General features: G+C 40.2%; 1 protein-coding gene across 4 annotated transcripts in view; it reads left to right on the top strand.

Moving 5' to 3' along the window:
- The window catches only part of LOC110486043 (spastin), a 31,877-nt gene that overhangs the window by 3,669 nt on the left and 804 nt on the right, over positions 1-27,404 (top strand). Inside the window, exons 2-16 of one of the 4 annotated variants that reach the window (XM_021557354.2) lie at positions 4,888-4,971; positions 5,328-5,411; positions 8,378-8,461; positions 9,044-9,234; positions 9,591-9,724; positions 10,106-10,199; positions 11,696-11,770; positions 12,426-12,497; positions 12,715-12,790; positions 13,056-13,147; positions 13,531-13,610; positions 16,352-16,394; positions 16,509-16,588; positions 23,050-23,120; positions 23,219-23,259. In XM_021557354.2, coding sequence (XP_021413029.2) covers positions 4,888-4,971; positions 5,328-5,411; positions 8,378-8,461; positions 9,044-9,234; positions 9,591-9,724; positions 10,106-10,199; positions 11,696-11,770; positions 12,426-12,497; positions 12,715-12,790; positions 13,056-13,147; positions 13,531-13,610; positions 16,352-16,394; positions 16,509-16,588; positions 23,050-23,120; positions 23,219-23,259 — 1,301 coding nt within the window. Of the gene's footprint in view, positions 1-4,887; positions 4,972-5,327; positions 5,412-8,377; positions 8,462-9,025; positions 9,235-9,590; positions 9,725-10,105; positions 10,200-11,695; positions 11,771-12,425; positions 12,498-12,714; positions 12,791-13,055; positions 13,148-13,530; positions 13,611-16,351; positions 16,395-16,508; positions 16,589-23,049; positions 23,121-23,218; positions 23,260-27,404 lie in introns of all 4 variants that reach the window. The other 3 variants (XM_021557353.2, XM_021557356.2, XM_021557355.2) reach the window with 3 other exon arrangements.

The following is a 27,404-nucleotide window of genomic DNA, read 5'->3' as shown; positions in this document are numbered from 1 at the left end:
TGGAAACCCACCCATCTGCATCCTCGTCTTCTCTGCCAATGTTCGATTGACCTACTGCACTGGCTGGAGCGACGTGCCAAGGGGCTTACTGTACTCTACCACTATACTGTACTTGCTCAGGTTTATCCTAGTGCACACAGTCACACCAGTCCCAAACTATTTCAGACACTCAGGGGTTGACTGGATATTGGAGATCAAATCATATTTGTCACATGCGCCGAATACAACAGGTACAACAGAATACAACAACCTTACAGTGAAATGCTTACTTACAAGCCCTTAACCAAAAATACTTTAAGAAGTTATGAAAAAGTGATAAGTAATTTATTTTTGTTGAAAAGCAGCAGTAAAATAACAACAGCAAGGCTATATACAAGGGGTACCGGTACAGAGTCAATGTGCGCCGGCTAGTCGAAGTAATATGTACATGAAGGTAGAGTTAAAGTGACTATCCATAGATAACAACCAGAGAGTAGCAGCAGTGTAAAAGTGCGTTCTGGGTAGCCCTTTGATGAGCTGTTCAGGAGTCTTATGGCTTGGAGGGGTAGAAGCCTTTTGGACTTAGACTTGGCGCTCCAGTACTGCTTGCCATGTGGTAACAGAGAGAACAGTCTGACTCCAGGTGGCTGGAGTCTGACAATTTTTAGGGCCTTCCTCCGACACCGCCTGGTATAGAGGTCCTCGATGGCAGGAAGCTTGGCCCCAGTGATGTACTGGACCGTACGCACTACCCTCTGTAGTGCCTTGCGGTCGGAGGCCGAGCAGAGTCCATACCAAGCAACCAGACAGGATGCTCTTGATGGTGCAGCTGTAGAAACTTTTGAGGATCTGAGGACCCATGCCAAATCTTTTCAGTCTCCTGAGGGGAATAGGTTTTGTCGTGCCCTATTCACGACTGTCTTAGTGTGTTTGGACCATGAGGCTGTCTGTTGTGTCGTCGGCAAACTTGATGATGGTGTTGGAGTCGTGCCTTGCCATGAAGTCATGAGTGAACAGGGAGTACAGGAGGGGACTGAGCATGCACCGCCGAGAGGCCCCTGTGTTGAGGATCAACGTGGCGGATGTGTTGTTACCTACCCTTATCACCTGGGGGGCTGCCCGTCAGGAAGTCCAGGATCCAGTTGCAGAAGGAGGTGTTTAGTCCCAGGGTCATTAGCTTAGTGATGAGCTTTGAGGGCACTATGGTGTTGAACGCTGAGCTGTAGTCAATGAATAGTATTCTCACATATAGTTGAAGTCAGAAGTTTACATGCACCTTAGCCAAATACATTTAAACTCAGTTTTTCACAATTCCTGACATTTAATCCTTGTAAAAATCCCCTGTCTTAGGTCAGTTAGGATAACCACTTTATTTTAAGAATGTGAAATGCCAGAATAATAGTAGAGTGATTTATTTCAGCTTTTATTTCTTTCATCACATTCCCAGTGGGTCAGAAGTTTACATACACTCAATTAGTATTTGGTAGCATTGCCTATAAATTGTTTAACTTGGGTCAAACGTTTCGGGTAGCCTTCCACTAGCTTCCCACAATAAGTTGGGTGAATTTCGGCCCATTCCTCCTGACCCACTGGGAATGTGATGAAAGAAATAAAAGCTGAAATAAATCACTCTACTATTATTCTGGCATTTCACATTCTTAAAATAAAGTGGTGATCCTAACTGACCTAAGACAGTTACATTTCATCCTTGTAAAAATCCCCTGAGTCAGGTTTGTAGGCCTCCTTGTTCGCACACACTTTTTCAGTTCTGCCCACAAATGTTCTATAGGATTGAGCTCTGGGCTTTGTGATGGCCACTCCAATACCTTAACTTTGTTGTCCTTAAGCCATTTTGACACAACTTTGGAAGTATGCTTGGGGTCATTGTCCAGTTGGAAGACACATTTGCGACCAAGCTTTAACTTCCTGACTGATGTCTTGAGATGTTGCTTCAATATATCCACATCATTTTCTTTCCTCATGATGCCATCTATTTTGTGAAGTACACCAGTCCCTCCTGCAGCAAACTCCTCCACAACATGATGCTGCCGACTCCGTGCTTCACAATTGGGACGGTGTTCTTCGGCTTGCAAGCCTCCCCCGTTTTCCTCCAAACATAACAATGGTCATTATGGCCAAACAGTTCTATTTTTGTTTCAGCAGACCAGAGGACATTTCTCCAAAAAGTACAACCTTGGTCCCCATGTGCAGTTGCAAACCTTAGTCTGGCTTTTTTATGGCGGTTTTGGAGCAGTGGCTTCTTCCTTGCTGAACGGCCTTTCAGGTTATGTCGATATAGGACTTGTTTTCTGTGGACATAGATACTTTTGTACCTGTTTCCTCCAGCTTCTTCACAAGGTCCTTTGCTGTTGTTCTGGTATTGATTTGCACTTTTCCCAACAAAGTACGTTAATCTCAAGGAGTCAGAACGCGTCTCCTTCCTGAGCGGTATGACGGCTGCGTGGTCCCATGGTGTTTATACTTGCCTACTATTGTTTATACCGATTAACGTGGTACCTTCAGGCATTTGGAAATTGCTCCCAAGGATGAACCAGACTTGTGGAGGTCTACAATTTTTTTGAGGTCTTTGCTGATTTCTTTAGATTTTCCCACGATGTCAAGCAAAGAGGCTCTGAGTTTTAATGTAGGCCTTGAAATACATCCACAGGTCAATTAGCCTATCAGAAGCTTCTAAAGCCATGACATCATTTTCTGGAATTTTCCAAGCTGTTTAAAAGCACAGTCAACTTAGTGTATGTAAACTTCTGACCCACTGGAATTGTGATACAGTGAATTATAAAGTGAAATAACCTGTCTGTAAACAATTGTTGGAAAAATTACTTGTGTCTTGCACAAAGTAGTTGCTCTAACCGACTTACAAGAAATTTGTGGAGTGGTTGAAAAATAACTTTTAATGACTCCAACCTAAGTGTATGTAAACTTACAGCTTCAACTGTACGTGATTGTAGTTCGTCTATTTTATTTACCATTGATTGTATGCTGGCTAATAGGACTGATGGAAAAGGGAGATTACCCGCTCGGCGTCAGAGCCTTAAAAGGCACCCAGATCTACGTCCCCTATAGCTCTGTCTCTTTGTCCTGCGAATGATGAGGGCCTTGTCGGGCTTCTGAAGTAAATCCTTCCCGTCTGACTCATTGAAGAAAAAGTTTTCCTCCAGTACGGGGTGAGTAATAACACACAGTGGCAGAAACATTATGTACAAAATAATTGTAAAATAATGCGATTAAAACACACACACAATAGGTTAGGAGATCGTAAAACCACAGCCATCACCTCCGGAGTATATTTCTACCACTGTTTTTTGGAGTAGGCCTGTACTGTAGTGTAGAAAGCCTTATGCTCTTTTTCAACCAGGCCCCTCCCATATTAGACATCCCGTTTCCCTGTGTAGCACCATTGTGATGGGATGGGGAGAGAAAATGGTTTTGGCATCACGGAACAAAGGGCCTGGTTGAGGGCCTTGGACTTTTTTGAACGCTTTGCTCTACCTCTGGGAGTGTGGAGAATGCCATAACTTTGAACAGGAGTCTCCAAGTATGCAGCACTGTTGGCCCACATCTTTTGAAAAAAACGACTGGGTTAGCGAAATCTAGGTTAGTCTCACTGAAAGATGGAGCATTCCCAGTCCCTGTTTTGGTCTATCTAAATGTCCTACTTTGTTTTTATCATGGTTGGGCATTAGCTTATAAATGGAATTAGATCTGGAAATCATTGATTATAGGCTTAGCCTTCATTGAAAAGGTCATGACTTATTCAATGAAGGCTAAGCCTACATTGGGGCAAAAAAGTATTCCACCTTAATTTGCAAATAAATTCATTAAAAATCCTACAATGTGATGTTCTGGATTTTTTTTTCTCATTTGGTCTGTCATAGTTGAAGTGTACATATGATGAAAATTACTGGCCTCTCTCATCTTTTTAAGTGGGAGAACTTGCACAATTGGTGGTTGACTAAATACTTTTTTGCCCCTACTGTATATCACATCCCTCTATTTATTTGCAATTAAAGGCTCTGGCCTATATCATGCCCCTAAGTAACCTAAACCGGTAGAGATGAGTGGTGGTTTGAAGTGTAAGTCAAATCCACCTTATTTATTTATATATTGAAATGGGGATGGCCGGAGTGGCAGCTATCATTGTCCTTAAGTGGCTAGAGAGGATACAATGACATTTCTCATATAGCTAAGATCCTAATGGAAGCAATACATAGATCAAGGCATGCAACGTAATAAAAAAATATATATTACATTTTTTTTAAATCAGCAATTCTTATGACAATTCCTCCCCGTTTCAGGCAATTTTTCAGTTTAGTGCCTAATGAACGCAACTCGGCTGAACCCAGTAGAATTTTAGGGTCTGTCTGCCTGCCTTGGGGATTAGGGAGCCCCTGTCTCAATAATACTCAATCACTCATAAGGAGTGGATATGCTGTATATTCCCACAGCCATGAAAATCAGTCCCATGACTTAACACTGCTCCAGGCCAGAGGGGTTTAAGAGACCGGGTCAGTCATGTGAAATGATTCATTATAGTTCATTATGGTTTATGCACTGATTGATCCACGAGTCTCTGTACCCTTGTTTGAGGTCATGATTGACTGTCATGCACATTTATTTTTTTTACTACTCTTCCAATGCCTCTTGAGATGCTATACCTTTATGCAACACTTAAATCATGTCAAATATGTAGCCTAATGCATGGCAAATGTGTATTGTACACTAAAAGATGCTTAGCCTACTGCAAAAGTACTAAATATCTCATCCGTTTACATTGACTTTTGTTGGATCTCATTTGACTGTGAGGAATTTCTTTGTATGTTGTACCTCAAATTGCTTTTTTTTCTCTGCCCGTCTGACTGTCCCGACTTGTGGTTTGTGTGTTACTAGTGCACAAGGAACAGGCAGTCCAGTGGTACAAGCGCGGAATCGCAGAGCTCGAGAGGGGCATCGCGATCAAGGTAGCTGAAAACGGTGAGTTGACTGTGCCCACTTTTGCTGTATTTTGTATTCCCTAGGACCTATAGTGCAGATTTCCTGAACAACTCTGTTCCTGGAGAGCTAGTGATATGCAGGGTTTTGTTTCAACCTAGCATTAACACACACGGTTCAGCTAGTCGCGGTCCTGATTGAAGACCATGCTCAGCTGATTATTGTAAGCACCTAGTGTGTGGCTGCTGGGCTGGAACAAAAACCTGCATATCCAGTAACTATAGGAGCGGAGTTGGCGACCTCTGCTATAGCAACAAACTAAAAATCAGTAGTGGAAAACAAGGAAGAATACAGCTATTTTACTAATAGATTTGTTTTTAATCTCTCTTCTCTTCCAGGCGAGAAATATGAACGTGATAAACGTCTACAGGCCAAGATGATCACCAATCTGATCATGGCAAAGGATCGCCTGGAGCTCTTAGGTGAGAATCAAGCATTTGGACACATTTGAAGGTCTTGCCTTGCGTGTCCACATTTGTTGTTTTTCATCATGCTAGCTTAGATACTGTTAGCTTTGTATGGACCGATTTCAGTGCCAACAGAAATTGTATTTGAATTCCATAATTTTGAATTTGTTTAAGGATATTGAATTTGAATGAAATACTTTTGAATGTGTAATGCACAAATTAAATCATTGAATTCATATATTGATCTTGAATTTCCAGATTTGAAACTGAATTGAATGAATATTGCATTCTGTTTTAATATTCAAATTCAATATTTAAATCAAATCACATTTAAATTGTCACATGCTTCGTAAACAGGTGTAGACTAACAGTGAAATGCTTACTTACGGGCCCTTCCCAACAATGAATTGAAGAATAATAGGAAGAAAATAAAAGTTCAAGGAGGAATAAATAGACAATGAACAATGATAGCGTTGCTATGTATATGGGGTACCAGTACCAAGTGGATGTGCAGGGGTACTAGGAAATTGAGGTAGATACTGTATGTACATATAGGTACGGGTAAAGTTACTAGGCAACAGGATAAATAAGACGGTAGCAGCAGCGTATGTGATGTGTGTGGCGAATATGTGCCTGTGTGTACGTGTGTTGGAGTGTCAGTGGCAGTACTGTATGTGTGAGTTTGTGGTTAGAGTCCATTGTGTGTGCATAGAGTCAAGAAGAGTTAGTGCAAAAAGGGTCAATGCAGATAGTCCAGGTAGCTATTTGGTGAGCTATTTAGCAGTCTTATGGCTTGGGGGTAGAAGCTCTTCAGGAGCCTTTTGGTCCCAGATTTAGCACTCTGGTACCGTTTGACGTGTGGTAGCAGAGAGAACAGTCTATGACTTGGGTGGCTGGAGTCTGGCAATTTTTAGGGCCTTCCTTTTGAAACCGCCTGGTAGCACCAGCGAAGCAGCGTTACCCATGCAGAGCAAGGGGAACAACTACTAGAAGGCTCAGAGCGATTGACGTTAGCTAGCCATTTCACTTCGGTTACACCAGCCTCATCTCGGGAGTTGATAGGCTTGAAGTCATAAACAGCGCAGGCTTGAAGCACAACAAACAGCCGCTGGCAAAATGCACTAAAGTGCTGTTTGAATTAATGTTTACGCGCCTGCTTCTGCCTACCACCGCTCAGTCAGATACTTAGATACTTGTATGCTTGTATGCTCGGGTGAACCGATATGGAAATTATATCGCTTTTTGTACATAGTCGCCCCATTTAAGGGGACCAAAAGTATTGGGACAAAGTAACTTATGTAAGTATTTGCTCCCATATTCATAGCACACAATGACTACAGCAAGCTTGTGACTGTACAAACTTGTTGAATGCATTTGTTGTTTGTTTTGGTTGTTTCAGATTAATTTGTGCCTAAGTACCATGATGTTGTCTCTGGTTTTGAATCTGAATTTAGAGAGCTTTTAGAGAGAATTTTGAATATTCAATTACATTGAAATTGAATTTTAAAACTGAATGAAATTATTCATTCCATTTGTGGATTACACATTCAAAATGATTTAATTAAAATGAAATATCCAAATCCAGTACAATTGCTGTTGGCACTGAAATCGCTCCATAGCTTTGTATCTCTTGGGGGGAAAAGAACATGTAGGCCTTGTCTCCATTGAGTGTACAAAACATCTCCATGACAGGTGAAAGCTATGATCCCCTATTGATGTCATCTGTTAAATCCACTTCAGTCAGTGTAAATGAAGGGAGGAGATGGGTTAAAGAAGGATTTTTCAGAGAGACATGGATTGTGTACATGTGACTTTCAGAGGGTGAATTGGCAAGACAAAATATTGAAGTGCCTTTGATCGGGGTATTGTAGTAGGTGCCAGGCGCATCGGTTTGAGTGTGTCAAGAACTGCAACATTCCTGTGTTTTTCACTCTCAACATTCTTGTGTGTATCAAGAATGGTTCACCACCCAATTGACATCCAGACAATTTGACACAACTGTGGGAAGCATTGGAGTCAACACAGGCTAGCATCTTGTGGATTGCTTTCAACACCTTGTAGAGTCCATGCCCTGACAAATTGAGGCTGTTCTGAGGGCAAAAGGGGGTGCAATTCAGTGTATATTCGCATACATACTTTTTGTATTGACATGACTTCCAAACTACAATGTACTTCATGCACCAAAAGGGATTAGGCCCTAAATACTCCAGTACCTTTTTATTAAACCCGTAATGGACACCCCAAAACATGATTTACTTAGGGTAAAAGTCCACTCCGTGGTCCCCCAAAGCTCTTTCAGAAGCTTCTCGTCATTCCACAGCTGGCTGTAACATTATCCTGAGTCATGTTCATCAGGCACCTAACCTAAGATAACAAAGACTTGTCCAATAAGAAATTATCATTTTCCTTTTGCTTTGCAGAACGTTTTAAAACATTTCTCTAATGAACAGGACCCTACTCTTGGTGTTTTGATTCGTCCTGTTTGGAATTTTTATTAATTTATTTTTATTTAACCTTTTATTTAACTAGGCAAGTCAGTTAAGAACAAATTCTTATTTACAATGACGGCCTACCCCGGCCAAACCCGGACGGCGCTGGGCCAATTGTGCGCCGCCCTATGGGACTCCCAATCACGGCCAGATGTGATACAGCCTGGATTTGAACCAGTGACTGTAGTGACGCCTCTTGCACTGAGATGCAGTGACTTAGGAGCCCATATGGCTGCTATGTTTGGCATTGCTGCCCAAGACACTGACAATCCTCAGCCCTACCCCATATGCCTCTTTTTTGGATGTGGCATGACAACTTCACTTAGGCACCCTCCCAAAACATTGCTGTTTGTCCCCCATTTAAAGAATCATGGCCCTTTATCTTATTTGTTTATTTTAATATAATTTCCTTTGCTTCTCCTTTTCCCTCCCTTCTCCTATTCCGTTTCCCAATTTCGTTTTGTTTTTGTTGTTGTCATTCCTGTTGTATAGCAAAGCTGTGTTCAGGGCCAGCTCAGAGAGACATCTATACAGAGAGCTCAAACCAGTCGTACCATAACGGCCATCTACGCTCAGGTGGGTGGGTGCTTACTGGGAATCTGCTTTCAGTTGTCATGACTGGTTTCTTAAAAGTGTTGTTTTCAGGGGTGTAATTGTTCCTCCTTATTCAGGAATTCCAGTTTTTCTGGCTTTATTCTCTTCATACATAATTGAAATTGATCTACGTCCAAACCTACTTTTCCTGTTTGTTCCTATTTCATCTTTGAATGCCAATGGACAGTAAGCTTCCTCCAAGTTAAGTGTTAACGATTTGATGTATTTTACTCTTTCTGCTGCTTTGTCTGTGTATTTATCAATCTGTTCTTCACACGGACACTGATGGCTACCTCAAACTACAGTCATATTTCTCTTTCATAGAAACACTGGTGGGTGTTTACCCAGCTTTGTCCAGTGACTACATGGACTTGAAGTTTGAAGTCTGTTGGACCTGTTCAGATTCACACAGTCTAAGACTAAATCAGGCCCGGAGAATCATTATGCCTCTACTGAAGGGACATTAGCTCACACACAGCTTAATTAAATGTCCTAAAACTACCCTACTGATAAATCCTCGATCATTAATCTTGATTGTTTTAACAGTCTCCTTGCTCTTGGCAGTAAGTGGAGCTGTACCCAAAAAGAGGGACTCCCTGACTACTCACTCCAGTCACTCCCTCCCACGACCAAAGCATACGGCAAAAAAAACCTTGGCGGCAGGCCACGGGGGCCACCAGCACTCCCCCAGCTTCAGTGGGCCCTCCAGCAGTCTCACACAGCACAGACCGGCCCCCCAGTCCAACAGCAACAAGGTGAGACACAGATTGTCTTTCCTCAACATCTAGCCAAGAGTCCAGGGCCCATATTTATAGTGTCTCAGAGTAGGAATGCTGATCTAGGATCAGTTCCTCCCTGTCAATGTAAATTTGATTAATTATGCTCTGAACGGAATAACTGATCCTAGACTAGCACTACAGCCATGGACTATAAAATAGCTGGAATAAAAAAAAGAATACTAAAAGAACATGTCCAGTCTATATCAATTTTTAATGAAAGGAAGACCAAATTAACAAACTTAATAAAATAGGAGAATTTCCAATCATCATCACAAGAGATTAGCTTGTTTAAAATCGTAACCAAATCTGAATTCATGGTTATTTTGTTATAGGGTAAAGCGGGCTGTAAACCCACCACCACCACCACTCCCACATCTATGTCCCCACTGAAGAACCGGGACATGAAGAACTTGAAGAATGTAGACAGCAAGCGTGCCAACCTCATCCTCAGCGAGATCATAGACAGGTGAAAGACAATGATTTGGAGTGTTATGTATTATTCACTGGACTTAAAGCATGTGCTTTGCAAGGTGTCTCAGTTTGGAACACAATAGATGTTGACTGCTTGACCTGGGTCATGTTCAATAGGGCACACTTTTTATAACGTTTTTACACTGAAAAGTTCTGCCTGCCTGTTTCAGTCTGTCTTTGCTGCCTAATTTATACAACCCAGGCAGAGTTGAGTATGTCTTTATTTCTGTATGGGAATGAGCACTCAGACCAGTCTCGTGTTTGTGTGTGTGTGTGTGTTTGTGTGTGTGTGTGTGTGTGTGTGTGTGTGTGTGTGTGTGTGTGTGTGTGTGTGTGTGTGTGTGTGTGTGTGTGTGTGTGTGTGTGTGTGTTCCAGTGGCTCATCAGTGAGGTTCGAGGACATTGCTGGCCAGGAGCTGGCTAAGCAGGCCCTACAGGAAATAGTCATCCTGCCTGCACTGAGGCCAGAGGTGAGATTGGAGAGGAACAGCAATGGAGTGTATATGGTAGTCTTTTCACAGGCTGTTATGGGCAGCCTCTTACAAAGTATCACCTCTCAGTAACATCGTCAGTAAAAATGTTGAGCAGCAACCGTTAATGTGGGCAGTCCTAACATAATGGTCTGTATTTTTTTTTGTTCTGTTGATTTAACTAGGCAAGTCAGTTAAGATCAAATTCTTATTTACAATGATGGCCTACAAAGGTGTCTCAGAGTATGAGTGCTAATCTAGGATCGGTTTTGACTTTTCAATCATAATGAATAAGGGGGAACCGTGGATACGAGCAAATGTGTTCAAGCTTTATAGGAGGGAATTTTTATTTTGTAGCACCAGTGCACCTAGAAAAATAATATGCCTGCTAACAATTGTTGTAATGATTAGGCTTCGTTGTACCACTTTGTTTCCGTGTGCCAAAGCCAGCGCTTCGGTTGCACCATTTCTACAAAGATAGCGCTTGTCTCTAGCCCAAACCGTTTGAAAGTTGTGACCATATTACCGGCGCTATGTTTTTCTCCCTTCTATTGCACATTGGCGCTGCAGCTGGATGCATCTCCATCGGTGGGCTGCATTTTACATTCTTAAACCATGTTGCAAGCCATTCTAAAACTATTTGTGGGCCATTAACGCCTTGTTCAGTCATGTTACGACAACAGTGGTAGGCCTGATTACCAACAATGATGAGCCCTGGCAGAGTGGTGCCAGGATTTTTTTTTTTTTTTATGGGGTCGCAGTGGAGAAGGTCAAAAGCTTCAAGTTCCTCGGCATGCACATCACTGACAACCTGAAATGGTCCCTTCACACAGACAGTGTGGTGCGGAAAGCACGACAGCGCCTCTTCAACCTCAGGAGGCTGAAGAAATTTGTCTTGGCCCCTAGGATCCTCATAAACTTCGACAGATGGACCATTGAGAGCATCCTGTCACGCTGTATCACAGCCTGGTACGGCAATTGTGCCATCCATGGCAGTGCGATGAGCCCAACACATCACCCTGTAGCACACTGCCTGCCCTCCAAGACATCTACGCCATCTGGTGTCACAGAATGGCCAAGAAAATCAAGGAACTCAGCCATCCGAGCCACGGCTTGTTCACCCGTTACCATCTAGAAAGCAGAGACATTACAGGTGTATCAAAGCTGGGGCCGAGAGACTGAAAAACATATTTTATCTCCAGGCCATCAGACTGTTAAACAGTCACCACTAGCTGGCCTCCGCCCACTACCCTGCCCTGAACCTTAGTCACTGTTCTAGCTGGCTACCACCAGGTACTCAAGACTGCTGCCCTATGTACATAGTCATTGAACACTGGTAACTTTAGTCATGTTTATGTACTGTTTTACCCACTTCATACTGTATGCATACAGTAAATGTTAAATCAGCCTATCAGAATCAATAAATTACTATGTATTGCTCTGTAATTTTGAACTTCAGGACTATGAAAAAGTGCTGAGTAGATGTTTTTTTCCAGTTGTTCACAGGCTTGAGGGCTCCAGCACGAGGCCTTCTGCTCTTCGGTCCTCCTGGCAACGGAAAGACGATGCTGGTGAGTGTGGTGCAGTGCCATGTGGTATTGGCAAGAGACCGAATGAGAAATGATTAGGAGAGTGGGTCTTGGTTAGGCTCACAAAGATCACAAGTGATCATGAAATAACATAACAACTGCCATAGAAAATGCACAAAACGATGCATTTGTAAAATCTTTATAATACAAGACTAATATAATTAATATAGACAGTGGATATATTCTTTTCACTGGATTAGCTGGTTGAGACATCCTCTAACTACAAGATGCTTTGTCCAAGAGTTGAGTTGGTTTAGGTCTAAGGTTGTAAGTACACTTTATATGGTAGTACTTTGACAGTAGAGTACTATGACCGATGGCACAGAATGATGTAAGGATAGGCTAAATCTGTGGAAATGTATATTTAGTGTTTTTTTTGTCATACAACATTGCATTATCCATTATGAATGTAGTTTAGCCATCATTAATGTACTCTAGTATGTACTCAATCTCACAAAATGTGTCTGACCTGCATTAAAACAAATGGTGATTCTATAGAGCAGGAATTTGGATATGTTATCAAATTTAAAACCAAGCGAACAGAAAATTTAAGGATTATAGAGCATATTGTTGAAAATATCTCAAAACAAGTATAATGTTCTACATTTGACATTTTTGCTCTTTCTTTTACGGATAGGCTAAAGCAGTGGCCATGGAGTCCAACGCCACATTTTTCAACATAAGTGCAGCCAGCTTGACCTCGAAATATGTAAGTACATTATTAGCGTAGAGATCTCTTTACACTTTAATTTGTTACATTTGACATTACTTTGCATGTTTAGTTATTTAGCAGATGCTCTTATCCAGTGCAACTTAGTCAGTGCATTCAGCTGAGTTTAGCAGAAAAACAACCATATATCAGTCATTTCAAGTAGACCCTTGTAGAAAAAGAGTAAACTCACTATTCTTTTGGTCTTTCCCTGTAGGTGGGGGAGGGAGAGAAGCTGGTGCGAGCTCTGTTTGCCGTCGCCAGAGAACTGCAACCCTCGATCATCTTCATAGGTAACTTTGACTTTGTTAGATGAACCAAGATGAATGCGTAACTGCAATGAACTGGTCAAGAAAGCACATAACGATAATGATGTTTCATTACCTGCAATCTAATAATAAGCACAGATATTGTATGCAAGAAAGTTGCATTGTAGCATGTTGGCAAGACTTTTCTATTTAATAACTGATGGAAATGGAGTGTGCAACTATGCATAGAATACTAGGATAATGGGACCCTTCCATTCAGATTATGACTACAGTTACTTACCCCACACAGATGAGATTGACAGTCTACTCTGTGAGAGGAGAGAGGGAGAGCATGATGCCAGCAGACGACTCAAGACTGAGTTCTTGATTGAATTTGATGGGGTAAGGAGGTCTCTCCCTGTGTGTGTTTCTGCATATGCATGCATGTGTGTTCCAGTGTTAATTTTGTGACCTGTTTATTTGTTTTGTTTTATGAGTTCATGAGCGTATGCACACGTGTATGCAATGTTTGTCCCTGGAGGGATTCTGTGTGTTGGCCACATCCTGCAACCAGCCATGTCTGTTTAGGAGCTAGTCACACAAGAATTTCGCTACACCTGCTATAACATCTGCTAAACTGTGTACGCGACCAATAAACTTTTGATTGGATTTTTTTGTCCATATCCTGCAGAAAGATTTTGCATCTTCCACATTAAATCTGTCCAAGAGATACATTGTCTCACTGTTTCTGACAATAGTATTTATTTGTGTGTGTGTGTGTTCAGGTGCAGTCTGGTGGGGATGAGCGGGTGTTGGTGATGGGAGCCACCAACAGACCTCAGGAGCTGGACGAAGCTGTTCTTAGGTACTGTAGGCCAGTGTGGCTGGGGCAGGGGATGCCCAGTTTTTTTTTTAGTATGCCACGGTTGTTTTCAACAGGACACAGGGTATTGCAATGGAAAACATGCAAATTGTTCATGTAGTACCGCCCTACCCGTTTTTGTGTGCCTACTGAACACAACCCAGGTTTACTTTTCAGTTAAGGTCTCTCTGCCACAGCACTGTCAAAGGGCAACTCTGCCACATGTAACATTTGGTTTGTAATTATGAAGTATTTAGTGATGTCATAAACAGTTTTTTAGTGTAATTTTGTGATTTCATGGCTAATGACTGTTTCGTGATGAGCAAAACTGGAAATTGCTTCTCTGTTTTTTTTTCAAGTAGGATCCCTTAGATGACTAATACAAATACATTATAGACAGCCATTTTCAGCTATCTATGGGGCTCCCAAGTGGCGCAGCAGTCTAAGGCACTGCAAGGGTGCAAGAGGCGTCACTACAGTCCCTAGTTTGTATCCACGCTGAAACACATCCGGCTGTGATTGGGAGTCAAAGGGCGGCGCGGCGCCTGGATTAGGCCAAACCCGGGCGTTCTTAACTGACTTGCCTAGTTAAATAAAGGTTAAATAAAAATAAAAAACTCTATAGAACATGATCGTATTCGAACTCCCTGCTATGTGTTGCTCTGGTTGTCTTCGTCTAATACAGCAATGTAGACCATTGGACCAATATTTATTTTCTATAATTAATATGTATTTTGAAACTCAGTCGGTGTCTCAACTTACTGTTGAGGGTTAGAATAATAGAATGGTGGTTGTGCATCGCCAGTAACTAAATTAGTACATCAGCTTAAATGTTTTAGATTGATAAGTTAGTCTAGTGGCCAGCTATCTAAACTTGTAGTAAGTATGGTCAAATTACCAACCGGGGTGGGCCCTTTGATCTTCAGTTATCATATTAAAAACTGCCAACATTTTCCTCCACCCTATGGAAAAATGTGTAGAATTGTATGAAGTGAGTTACAAAATTGCTAAATCTTCTCTCCGCCTCCAAAAAATTTACTTCAAAACATACATTTTTTGTCTTCGTTGTCATGAGGGAGGCGGTTAAAATGTTTTGCTTGCAAGGTGACGCTCAAAAACCTATAGAATGATATTTAGTTGGCTTACTCCAATATTTTTCTGTTGTTCAAGGCTCGAACTACCATGATTCCATTTGGCAAAACCACTCCGGCCATTGCGCCCTTTTCCAAATAGCCTATATTTTTGTAGTGAATTACTTATAAATGTCATACTTTTTAGTAGTTCTAATAGGCCTACAGTGTTATTGGATGGTTACTTGGACAGGCTGTATTTGGCTGTTATTGTTGAAAACACTTTATTTCAGATGCAGCAGGGTTAGCTACTTAGCCATGAGAGACTAGGATTCCATAGTGATTTGCCTGTAAATGTCTTAATAAATGTTCTAACAGGCCTACATGTTGTTTGGACATTTGTTTAAGAGAGTCGCTAAGTTTAACTCGACTGTGATTGTTGGAAAAACGTATTTCTGATGTAGAAGTTGGGCTAGCTAGCATACTTGCTAACCATCAGATACGGTAACTTATGGTTAGCATTTGTTAGCATCTAACTCCTTTTTTTTGTGTGTAATGCAGTCGATTGGTTACAATGATATTAACATATATTCAGAATTCTATTCATGCAAGCATTATAATAATATTATTACAACCCAAAAGGAATGTGAAATGCACTTAACTTATGATAAGCTTCATCTGGGCTTGCTAGCGAGCTAAGCTAACTGCAGACTAGGCAGAGTATTGCATTGTGGGAGGTGAAATGCACCCCAGAAATTGTAGTTCATTTTTTTACTTTTTATTTGTACTTAAGTTTATTTTTATATATTTTTGCTAATATTTTCTTACTTAAATTTTTTTTTTGCATTGTTGGTTTAGGGCTTGTAAGTAAGCATTTCACGGTAAGGTCTACCTGTTGTATTCGGCACGTGACAAATAAAATGTGATTTGACTATACTGTAGATGAGGGCAATGCACAGGTTTCAAAAATGAGGAATCATGCAGTATGACTAACAAAAAATGATAAAACATCAAAATGTGTATCAAATCCTACAGTAGTTCATATACACTGTGTGCAACTTACACAAAAGGATGTTTTGTACAAACATCCTTTGGTCTAAGTTGAACACCCTTTTGCACTCAGAACAGCCTGAATTCGTCCGGGCATGGACTCTACAAGGTGTCAAGTGTTCCACGGGGATGCTGGCCCATGTTGTGTGTCAAGTTGGCTTGATATCCTTTGGGGAAACTGGAAACTGTTGTGTGAACACGGGAAACTGTTGTGTGAAAAACCCAGCAGCGTTGCAGTTCTTGACACAGCCAAACCTGTGCGCCTGGCACTTACTACCATACCCCATTCAAAGGCACTTAAATATTTTGTATTGTCCATTCACCCTCTGAATGGCACACATTCAATTGTTTCAATTGTCTCAAGGCCTAAAAATAATTTAACCTGTATCCTTCCCTTAATCTACACTGATTGAAGTGGATTTAACAACTGACATCAATAAGGGATCAAAGCTTTCATCTGGATTCACCTGGTCAGTCTGTCATTGAAAGAGCAGGTGTTCCTAAAGTTTTGTTCACTCAGTGTATCCTAACAGCATAATAACTGGTTATAAAGTGGTGGAATTGTCATTTAAGTCTTCAAGGCATACCCAATGGTACATGTTCTCAAACTGTTTCTATTCACAGGCGATTTGCAAAACGGGTGTATGTGGCTTTACCAACAGAAGAGGTATGTTAAGAAACCTATTAATTCAATTTACAATTGTAGCCATACAGTAAACAAATCACATTCCCCCATACAATTTCCCTGCAAAAAATGTATATAATTGTGTGTTGTGTATAGACACGGCTAAAACTGGTCAAGAACCTTTTGGAGAAGCACGGAAATCCTCTCGCACTGAAAGAACTGTCACAGCTAGCCAGGTAAACTGACTTGGAAACCTACCTAATATGTTATGTACTTTTAGATATCCTTTACCATGGTATGAATGAACTTTGTACAATAGGTAGTTGATAGACCATTAGATATAGCGATAGATCATGATATCCATATATCTTTATAATATAACATGTTTTGTCCACTGTAATCCTTTCAAAATGATGGATAAATAAAGAGATTTCAATAGATATATTAATATATAGAGAAGAATAGAGACATAATGTTCTATTTGAAATGTTTGCTATCTCTCTATGCTTTCAGAATGACATACAGAGATATACAGTCACGTCTAAAATTATCGGCAACCTAGATAAAGATGAGCAAAACTATATTATTGTATGCTAATACAATTGCTCAGTGAAAGATTTTCTTTAACAAGTAATTTAAAAAATATAGTTTTCAATACTCCGGCACCCTCCGCTTTGATAATGGTACTTTATTTAATTTTTTTTTTATTTATTTAACTAGGCAAGTCAGTTAAAAACAAATTCTTATTTACAATGACAGCCTACCCCGGGCCAAACCTGGACGACGCTGGTCCAATTGTGCGCCGCCCTATGGGACTGAGCCTTTTTCTCAAATGTTTTATGAGATTGAAGAACACCAGTGGCGACCCTTCATTCAGGGCAGGTCCCACATTTTTAGCAATTGTTTTGAAAATATATATTATCCATATATTTTTTGGGGGGGCTTGCCTGTTTTGCCTGTTATTTTGGCATTAATACGTATCACATATCAGTTTGCAAACAATGTAAAAAATATATATAAGTCATTCAGTTAATAAAGCTGCATACACACATGGTCTCTTTTTTTGTTTTCTTGAGTAAGGCAGCTCCAAAATGCAGGTATTTCAGCCTAGCTCAGTGCTTTCTGTTGGTGGTGGGGCGAGCCAGCAGAAAATAGGAGCATTGTGCCGTGATTGGCTCAGTGTTCTGTCACTCATGGGGACACTACGCCATCGCCAAGTTCATGTCCTTAGTAAGGGTAGACATCCAAAATTTCAGCCCTTTGGGTCCTGCCGTGGAGTTATTATGAGTGCCCTTCCAAGAAGGCTCAAGGTCACTGGCCACAGATAAAATTACGTCAAATCACGTTATATGTACAGTAGCTTTGATTGGACTGATCATGTCAACATCTTAATTTCAAAGTCTTAGCTAGCAGTCATCATCATGAATCAAGTCGACAATCTACTGGCAAATCCTTTTCATATGAAGATAAATAATGAAGATAAATTATAGATAAAACGTAACGGTGCTCATCGGCCATAAAGATTACACAACAAGTTGGAAATCACAAATTCAACAATGAGTCGTTTGGAAGGAATCAGTGACTAACTGCAAGCATTGCAAAGCAACCACTAATGTTCGCCTGCTATTCAATGGAGTGGCTGTGTGTTATTTTTGTTTGAGTTCCCATCATAAATCCAGAGAATGCCAGACTTTGATGACAAAGTTTGATGACAAAATTTGCCCACAAAGGACCGCCGTGCCACCTTCACAAGGTGAGTCCAAAAATGTCTTGTATGCTGCTGCATAAATGATGCAAGGGAGATATGTATACTGTAGCTAAGAAAGTAATACTAAGTGTATGTTGTGTAGTAAGCTGTTAGTAGCCCATGTGCCTCACCCTAAAAATGTGGTATATTTTCAGCTCTTAATTTTGCCTACTGTTCTAACTTGGTGGTGCACATGAAGCCTTTAACCTGTTTTAGAGAAATGTAGTCATTGAATATTGTAAGAGCTTTCATTCTGTTTATATGCCCCCTTTGTTTATCCTACGGTTCTGACTTGTTGTACAGTACTGTAAGAACGGCCAATGTTCTGAATTCTGTCGCTGTACATTTCAAAAGTGCTGAACAAATAGTTATACTGACTACGTCCTTCGTCGCTTGCTCATTAAAGTCTTAATCAAAATTACGGATTGCCTCTTATCCGCTTCTCGCCCCCTTATGCCATAGTTTGTACATTTCAATTGTCAGTAGAAACCACATTTGTTTAAGCAAGTCAGCCATATCAGCTATGTTTTTTTAAAGGCAGTAAATGAGGCTGGATGAACTGTTTCACCGCTAGACAAGGCTCCGCTGAAAGCCAGGTGTAGCAGTGGTAAGGTGTTAGGGCCCCAACAGCAGAGTCCCAACAGTTTGTGGGCATCGTTTGTCAGCGTTATAGTGCAATTAATGTATTGTGTAGTGGCTTTGCTGGCATGCATCCCACATTTTTTTGTTTTGTTTTCCCACCAAGATTTACATGCTAAAATCCCCACTGGAGAGCACATACATAATCTTTCCAGATCCTTGATATCCTTTGGTCTGCGCTTATGGACTGCCTTCTTCAATTCAAACCACATGTTTTTAATGAGGTTCAAGTCCGGAGACTGAGATGGCCATTGCAAAATAGATTTGTTTGGTCAGTTCACCATTTCATTGTGGATTCTGATGTTGTGCTTGGGGTTATTGTCTTGCTGGAATATCCACTTACGTTGAAGTTTCAGCCTCCTGGCATAGGCAACCAGATTTTTGCCTAAAATGTCCTGGTACTTGCTACAGTTTATGATGACGTTGACCTTAACAAGGACCCCAGGACCAGTGGAAGCAAAACAGCTCCATAACATCCAATATCGACTTTTTAAATAGACAGCCAATTTGTTTTCAGCACATTAATTTCCATGACTGATCAAAACTCATTTTCTCATGGCGCCATCTTGTCACTCTGTAGCAGATATGTGGTGAGCAATATGTTTGGACCCTAGAATCGCAATAAAATCACAGTTTTGAATCTGACCACAGCAAGCGTTCCAATCCAAGTGTCAATGCCGTTTAGCAAACTCCAGGAGTTTACATTAGTTGGTTGCTCTCAATAAAGGCTCTTTTCTGGCAACCCTTCCAAAGAGCCTATTGGCATGGAGGTGGCATCTAAGTGTAGATTTGGAGACTTGGTGACCCCAAGAAGTGACCAAGTTCTGTAATTTTCCAACTTTAGCCCTTCAATATTCTTTGCCTCCCAAACTATCTTCCTTACTGTGTGTGGGGACAAGATACACTTTTTTTCCAATACCAGGCAAGTTTGAAACTTCTTAATTGTTGCCCCTTAATTGTTGTGTTCTGTTTTTTTAGCTTTTTTTGTACCCATTGCCTGATTTGATGTTCAACAACCATTTGTCGGTTTTGTTTTGTGAATTTTCACATGGTGACGGATGACAATGGGATTTTACATGCGTGTTACCTCATTGTTATACCCTATTGAAACAAGATGCCATGGAAGGACACAATACAGTTGCTTAAAATGAGATTCATTAAAAGAATAGAATGTAAATGAAATAGAACTGTATGATTTTATAAAAATATTTAGGGTTGCCAATCATTTTGACACCTGATTATATATATTTATTAATTCATTAGAGGTCAACTGATTATGATTTTTCGATACCGATTATTGGAGGACAAAAAAAAAAACAATACCGATTAATCGGCCGATTTTGTATTTATTTATTATTTTACTATTTAAAAAAATATATATATTATTTTTAAATATATATATTTGTAATGGTGATAAATACAACAATACTGAATGAACAATGAACCCTTTTATTTTAACTTAATATAATACATGAATAAAATACATTTAGTCTCAAATAATGAAACATGTTCAATTTGGTTTAAATAATGCAAAAACAAAGTGTTGGAGAAGAAATTAAAAGTGCAATATGTGCCATGTAAAAAAAAAAGCTAACATTTAAGTTCCTTGCTCAGAACATGAGAACATATGAAAGCTGGTGGTTCAATATTCCCAGTTCTTCAATATTCCCAGTTAAGAAGTTTTAGGTTGTAGTTATAGAAATTATGACGCGTTGACTATCTCTCTCTATACGATTTGTATTTCATATACCTGTGACTATTGAATGTTCTTATAAGCACTTTAGTATTGCCAGCCTAATCTCGGGAGTTGATAGGCTTGAAGTCATAAACAGCGCTGTGCTTCAAGCACTGCTAAGAGCTGCTCGCAAACGCAGTAATGTGCTGTTTAAATGAATGCTTACCAGCCTGCTGTCTACCACCGCTCAGTCAGACTGCTCTATCAAATATCAAATCAGAGACTTAATTATAATAAACACACAGAAATACAAGTCTTTGATCATTAACCTTTCTGATCTCCCCATCCCGGATCCGGGTTCGTGAATACAGACTCAAGCTCATTACCATAACGCAACGTTAACTATTCATGAAAATCGCAAATGAAATGAAATAAATATGCTAGCTCTCAAGCTTAGCCTTTTGTTAACAACACTGTCATCTCAGATTTTCAAAATATGCTTCTCAACCATTGCAAAACAAGCATTTGTGTAACAGTATTGATGGCTAACGTAGCATTTAGCATTAGCATTCAGCTGGCAACATTTACACAAAAAAACAGAAAAGCATTCAAAAAAATCATTTACCTTTGAAGAACTTCAGATGTTTTCAATGAGGAGACTCTCAGATAGCAAATGTTCAGTTTTTCCTGAAAGATTATTTGTTTAGGACAAATCGCTCCGTTTTCTGCGTCACGTTTAGCTATGAAAAAACCCCTGTATCCAGGATTGTGTAAATCTATCAGCAAGCTCATTAGCATAACACAACGTTAACTATTTATGAAAATCGCAAATGAAATGAAATAAATATGCCATCTCTCAAGCTTAGCCTTTTGTAAACAACACTGTCATCTCAGATTTTCAAAATATGCTTCTCAACCATAGGAAAACAATAATTTGTGTAAAAGTAGCTAGCTAGAGTTAGCATTTCGCGTTAGCATTTAGCGTTAGCATTAGCGTTAGCATCCAGCACGCAACATTAACAAAAACATAAAAGCCTTCAAATAAAATCATTTACCTTTGAAGAACTTCTGATGTTTTCAATGAGGATACTCTCAGTTAGATAGCAGATGCTCAGTTTTTCCAAAAAGATTCCTTGTGTATTAGAAATAGCTCCGTTTTATACATCACATTTGGCTACCAAAAAAAATCCATAAATTCAGTCCTCAAAACGCAAACTTTTTTCCAAATTAACTCCATAATATCGACTGAAAACATGGCAAACGTTGTTTAGAATCAATCATCAAGGTGTTTTTCACATATCTCTTCATTGATACATCGTTCTTGGACACATGCTTTCTCCCCTGAATCAAATGGTAAAGTAGAAGCAGCTGGCAATTGCGCACCGAATTCGACGCAGGACACCAGGCGGACACTTGGAAAATGTAGTCTCTTATGGTCAATCTTCCAATGATATGCCTACAAATACGTCACAATGCTGCTAAGACCTTGGGCGAACGACAGAAAGTGTAGGCTCATTCGTTGCGCAATCACAGCCATATAAGGAGAGAATGGAAAACAGAGCTTCAGAAATTCTGCTAATTCCTGGGTGATGCATCATCTTGGTTTCGCCTGTAGAATGAGTTCTGGGGCACTTACAGACAAAATCTTTGCAGATTCTGAAACTTCAGAGTGTTTTCTTTCCAAAACTGTCAAGAATATGCATAGTCGAGCATCTTTTCGTGACAAAATATCGCGCTTAAAACGGGAACGTTTTTTATCCAAAAATGAAATAGCGCCCCTAGAGCTCTAACAGGTTAATATGGTCAAATCCGGAAACTATAATTCTGAAAAAATATATTTTATTCTTTCAGTGAAATACGGAACCATTCCGTATTTCACTGAAATATTGCTAAATATTGCTGTTACATTGCACAACCTTCAATGTTATGTCATAATTATGTAAAATTCTGGCAAATTAATTATGGCCTTTCTTAAGAAGAAAGTTCGCAACGAGCCAGGCGGCCCAAACTGTTGCACATACCCTGACACTGCTTGCACTGAACGCAAGAGAAGTGACACAATTTCCCTATTGCCTGCTAACATGTATTTATCTTAACTAAATATGCAGGTTAAAAATATATATATATACTTCTGTGTATTGATTTTAAGAAGGACATTGATGTTTATGGTAAGGTACATTTGTGCAACAAATGTGCTTTTTTCGCGAATGCTCCAGTTATTTATTTATATTATTTTATACTAAAACAATTGCTCAGATTGTTTAACAAGTAATATATATATAGCTCATAATATAGCTCAGTATTTGTATTATTTATTTTAGTCGTTTTTTGCTAATCTTTATCAAGGGTGACAATTTTGGACCTGACTGTATAGAGATCTAAGAGATGTAGATAAATAAAAAAATATCTTTAACCTTTATTTAAGTAAGAAGAAATTCTTATTTACCGGGGAATAGTAGTTTAACTGCCTAGTTTAGGGGGCAGAACGACAGAATTTTACCTTTTACGCTCGGGGATTCGATCCTGCAACCTTTCGGTTACTGGCCCAATGCTCTAACTACTAGGCTATCTGTGCCCAAACTTAATTTAATATTGTTGTATAATGGAAATACTTGGTATATGTGTAATCCTTGCAGAATGACAGAAGGCTATTCTGGCAGTGACCTGACCTCGCTGGCCAAAGATGCGTCCCTCGGTCCCATCAGAGGTAAGAGGCATAATTCATTCATTTGAATCGATACAGCAATTGGTCTCTTTACAAATGTGTCTATTTGTTTCCTAATGCAATCTATTTCAATTCTCAAGAGTTGCGTCCAGAACAAGTCAGGAACATGGCCGCAAACGAGGTATGTTTACACTATTCACTGTATACATCACACTAAGGCTGAATAATAAACCAAACACTTCGACCAATCAACCACTTGTATCCCAACTGCCACTTGTCAATGTTCCAAAATTCAAAACCCATTTGCAAGCATTGTCTCCTTCTGCGACCTGTTTTGTAGCATGATACGCTATGAAGCGAAACGGCATCTCTTTACTGCAGCACAAATAGTACCAAAGCAACTCGCCAGTTGACTTAGCCTGCCTGCTCATAGTGCCTGCTAGCTAGTTCTAATGGCTAGCTTCACTGACAAACACAAGGATGGAACATAACAAGCTAGTGACAAGCTATTGATTTTGGGCACTGATGAACAGCGTGTAGCTTGTCCTTCAATTCCATCATGCTGATAAAGTTGTAGACGTGTTCTCATAAATCAGTCTGTAGAACCGCATGTTTCTCTAAACAGTGTCGGGTCAGCTGAGCACAGCAGACTCTCTACTGCACTAACTTGTTTTCATGCACTTTTTAAAACTTAAAAAATACTACTCCTTCAAGCACAAAACACCTTAGCTAGATGTAAAATTGCAAGACTAAGACCTCGGCAAAAACTTAAACAAATGATTATCTTAGATTCATTCTGACAATTTTGAGGGCAAAGTAGTAGTGGCCATGTTGTTGCTAGGTAACGGTTTAAAATTCATGGATAAAAGTTGCTGCCAAGGACACTGAATCGGCACAGTATACCCACTCAGTAAAGAGGCTGCCAAAGTTTCAGTGGAGCCCTCGTAGACTCGACAACTAGCAATTGAGATTGACACGTGAACGCGCATATTGAGTGATAGTGTTCGGTTTGAGAATCAATGGCTAGTTTTTTTTTCAAGTTTTTAAAAATGTAACCGTTATTTAAAAAGGCAAGTCAGTTAAGAACAAATTCTTATTTACAATGACGGCCTAGGAACAGTGGGTTAACTGCCTTGTTCAGGGGCAGAACAACAGATTTTTACCTTGTTAGCGCGGGGATTCGATCTAGAAACCTTCCGGTTACTAGTCCAACGCTCTAGTTGTTGACTACCCTTCGGCAGCCTGTCTACAGAGTGGTCCTCCTGTGCCAACTTGGCGCCCTTGGCAGCAAGTTCTACCTATGAATCTTGGTGTGTTATTTATTAGGGCATGTTTGGGGTGGGCGATATTTGGGAAAATCTATTCCACGATATGCTACTCCAAATATCTGATATTAGCTCACCTATAATTCCATACTGTGCTATTTTTGTGCTTATTTATTATAGTCACATTCTCATTTTTAAAAAAGCCATATGAGTTTTTTGATTAACTTTTTTTGAAAAGTGATGCAAAAAAAAGTGAATCCATTGTAAAAACACTAAACAACCTTAATGTAACATCTAGAGACATCACCTTAACCTTTCCATATAATCATTTTAGAATTAGTCATAGGGACCAGGGTTTGAGTTAATAATTGCTGGGGTTGAGTGTGCTGACTCTTTGTTAAGGTCCCTGGAAAACCAGACGCGACCAGAGCAGACTGACAAGTAACCCAAACCGGCTGCGCGTGTGCGCCATCGTGCATAAATTAAGTTAGCCCCCCCACACCAAACGCAATCACGACACGCAGGTTAAAATATCAAAACAAACATTTATGGCAATTTAGCTAGCCAGCTTGCACTTGCTAGCTAATTTGTCCTATTTAGCTAGCTTGCTGTTGCTAGCAAATTTGTCCTGGGATATAAATATTGAGTTGTTATTTTTCCTGAAATGCAGAAGGTCCTTTACTCCGACAATTCATCCACACATAAAACGGTGAACCAAATCGTTTCTAGTCATCTCTCCTCCTTCCAGGCTTTTTCTTCTCTGGACTTTATATTGCGATTGGCAACTTTCATAAATTTGGTGCATTACCGCCACTGACCTCGTTCGTCTTTCCGTCTTTCATAACCAATGAGATGGCACGTGGGTACCTGCTTCTATAAACCAATGACGAGATGGGAGAGGCAGGACTTGCAGCGCGATCTGTGTCACAAATAGAACCGACTTCTATTTTAGCCCTTGGCAACGCAGACGCTTGTTGGCGCACGCGAGCAGTGTGGGTGCAATAATTGAATAATATATTTCTACATTTATTTTGCAATGCTCGCGCACGCAACGTGAGCGGTGTAGTCAGGGTATGAACATTTGATAGATTTCCCTCAAGTCATTAGATGCAGAGGATGGGGTGGGAATTGCCCCTTCGCTAAGCCCGCCACAGAATATTTGTGCAACCAATCACAGCGCTCCGTTGGATAGCAACCGCCACTAACCAGAATCCAATCCAACCAGGTCACATTTGAAATGCAAGGAAGCCGATGACTGCAGTTGCAAAACAGAGTTTTCATCAACAAATAAATTGTTTAAATAAATGGTTTAAATGGTAAATAATTTATCAGTGCACCAGGGGTACTTACGATTGTGATTCCTGAAATGCAGAGCCTGTTGGACTAGTTTTCGAATCCAAAATTATACTTTCATTCTGTTGTTTTCTAGCTGGTTAGCTAGCTGGACTTGCCACCATTGAAAAGACTGCTAACGCTAGTTAGCTAGCCAGTTAATTATAACTTGTTTCCTCCAAATGTACGTTAGCTAGCTATATTATGAATACAGCCTTGAGTCTTCTTGGGTATGAAGCTACAAGCTTGCCACACCTATAGTTGGGGAGTTTATCACATTCTTCTCTGCAAATCCTCTCAAGCTCTGTCAGGTTGGATGGGGAGCTTTGCTGCACAGCTATTGGCTGTGTGCTTAGGGGCGTTGTCCTGATAGAAGGTTAAACTTCACCCCAGTCTAAGGTCTTGAGCGCTCTGGAGCAAGTTTTCATTAAGGATTTCTCTGTACTTTCCTCTGTTCATCTTTTCCTTGATCCTGACTGAAAAACATCCCCACACCATGATGCTGCCACCACCATGCTTCACCGTAGCAATGGTGCCAGGTTTCCTCCAGACGTGACGCTTGGCATTCAGGCCAAAGAGTTCAATCTTGGTTTCATCAGACCAGAGAATCTTGTTTCTCACTACTGTCTGAGAGTCCTTTAGGTGCCTTTTGGCAAACTCCAAGCTGGCTGTCATGTGCCTTTTACTGAGGAGTGGCTTCCGTCTGGCCACCATAAAGGCCTGATTGGTGGAGTGCAGAGATGCTTGTCCTTCTGGAAGGTTCTCCCATCGCCACAGAGGAACTCTGGAGCTGTCAGAGTGACCATTGGTTTCGTGAGAGGTGGGAGCCCATGGCGGCGGCTCTGTGTTTAATCTTTGAAAATTAATTTAATTGGAATTCTATATTTTTACATTTCCCAGTTAATGAAGTTAATGCACATAGTATACGACATGGACTGTAGGATTTGTTTTTAATAATTTCAACCTATATTATTATAATTCCAGTATAATTATTCCAGAAATTGAATTCAATTTGGAATTTGTGGAATTGAATTCTTGGAATTGACCTAACATTGGAATTCAGAGGACTGGAATTAGAATTGAATTAAATGGAATTTACTGGGAGAGAGAATTTAATTTATGTATTTGAACCCAACTGGTATTTACACCCAAAAATGAAGAAAAAAATGATCTCCTGATGTGGTTTAAGCATTGTTGTGGACTTTAGTACATCCAATTTAGTTGATTTTCTATTAAAAAAGTGAGATCAAAAGCCTGAAGGAAAAAAATGGGAAAATCCAAAACTTGTAAAAACTAAATAGAGAAAATGGAATTTGGGGGAAAAATTAACAGAATTTAGGCAAAAAATCCTCAAGTCTGTCACCTGTAAAAGGTCAAATGATTATTCCAGGATTCTCTGATTCTTTCCATAGCCACAAGGAGTAGGGGTACTAAGGGAGGGTGTTGCAGCACCCCCTGAAAAATCATAATAAAAAAAATATATATATATATTTGTCACAAAAGTAGTACTTCACTAGTCCTGTATTGGTGGACCAATATAGCTGTCTGTAGCACAGACATCTTCCCCCTAAAATCTTCCAGCGTCTATGACTCTTTCTGAGCCTCTAGATGCCTCAATACAGTGAGTCTAACATAGTTCCTCTGACATAATGGATCCTAGTCCCATCCTTCTTCAGACTAATTTCTTTGTCCTTCAAGTTAGCCCCTTCCTCCTTCAACTTGCTGGGGC

This window comes from Oncorhynchus mykiss, chromosome 13 (genome assembly GCF_013265735.2).
Source record: "Oncorhynchus mykiss isolate Arlee chromosome 13, USDA_OmykA_1.1, whole genome shotgun sequence".
Taxonomy (NCBI): Eukaryota; Metazoa; Chordata; class Actinopteri; order Salmoniformes; family Salmonidae; genus Oncorhynchus; species Oncorhynchus mykiss.
Note: the sequence above shows the minus strand (reverse complement) of the source record. Positions and strands in the feature narration are given on the sequence as shown.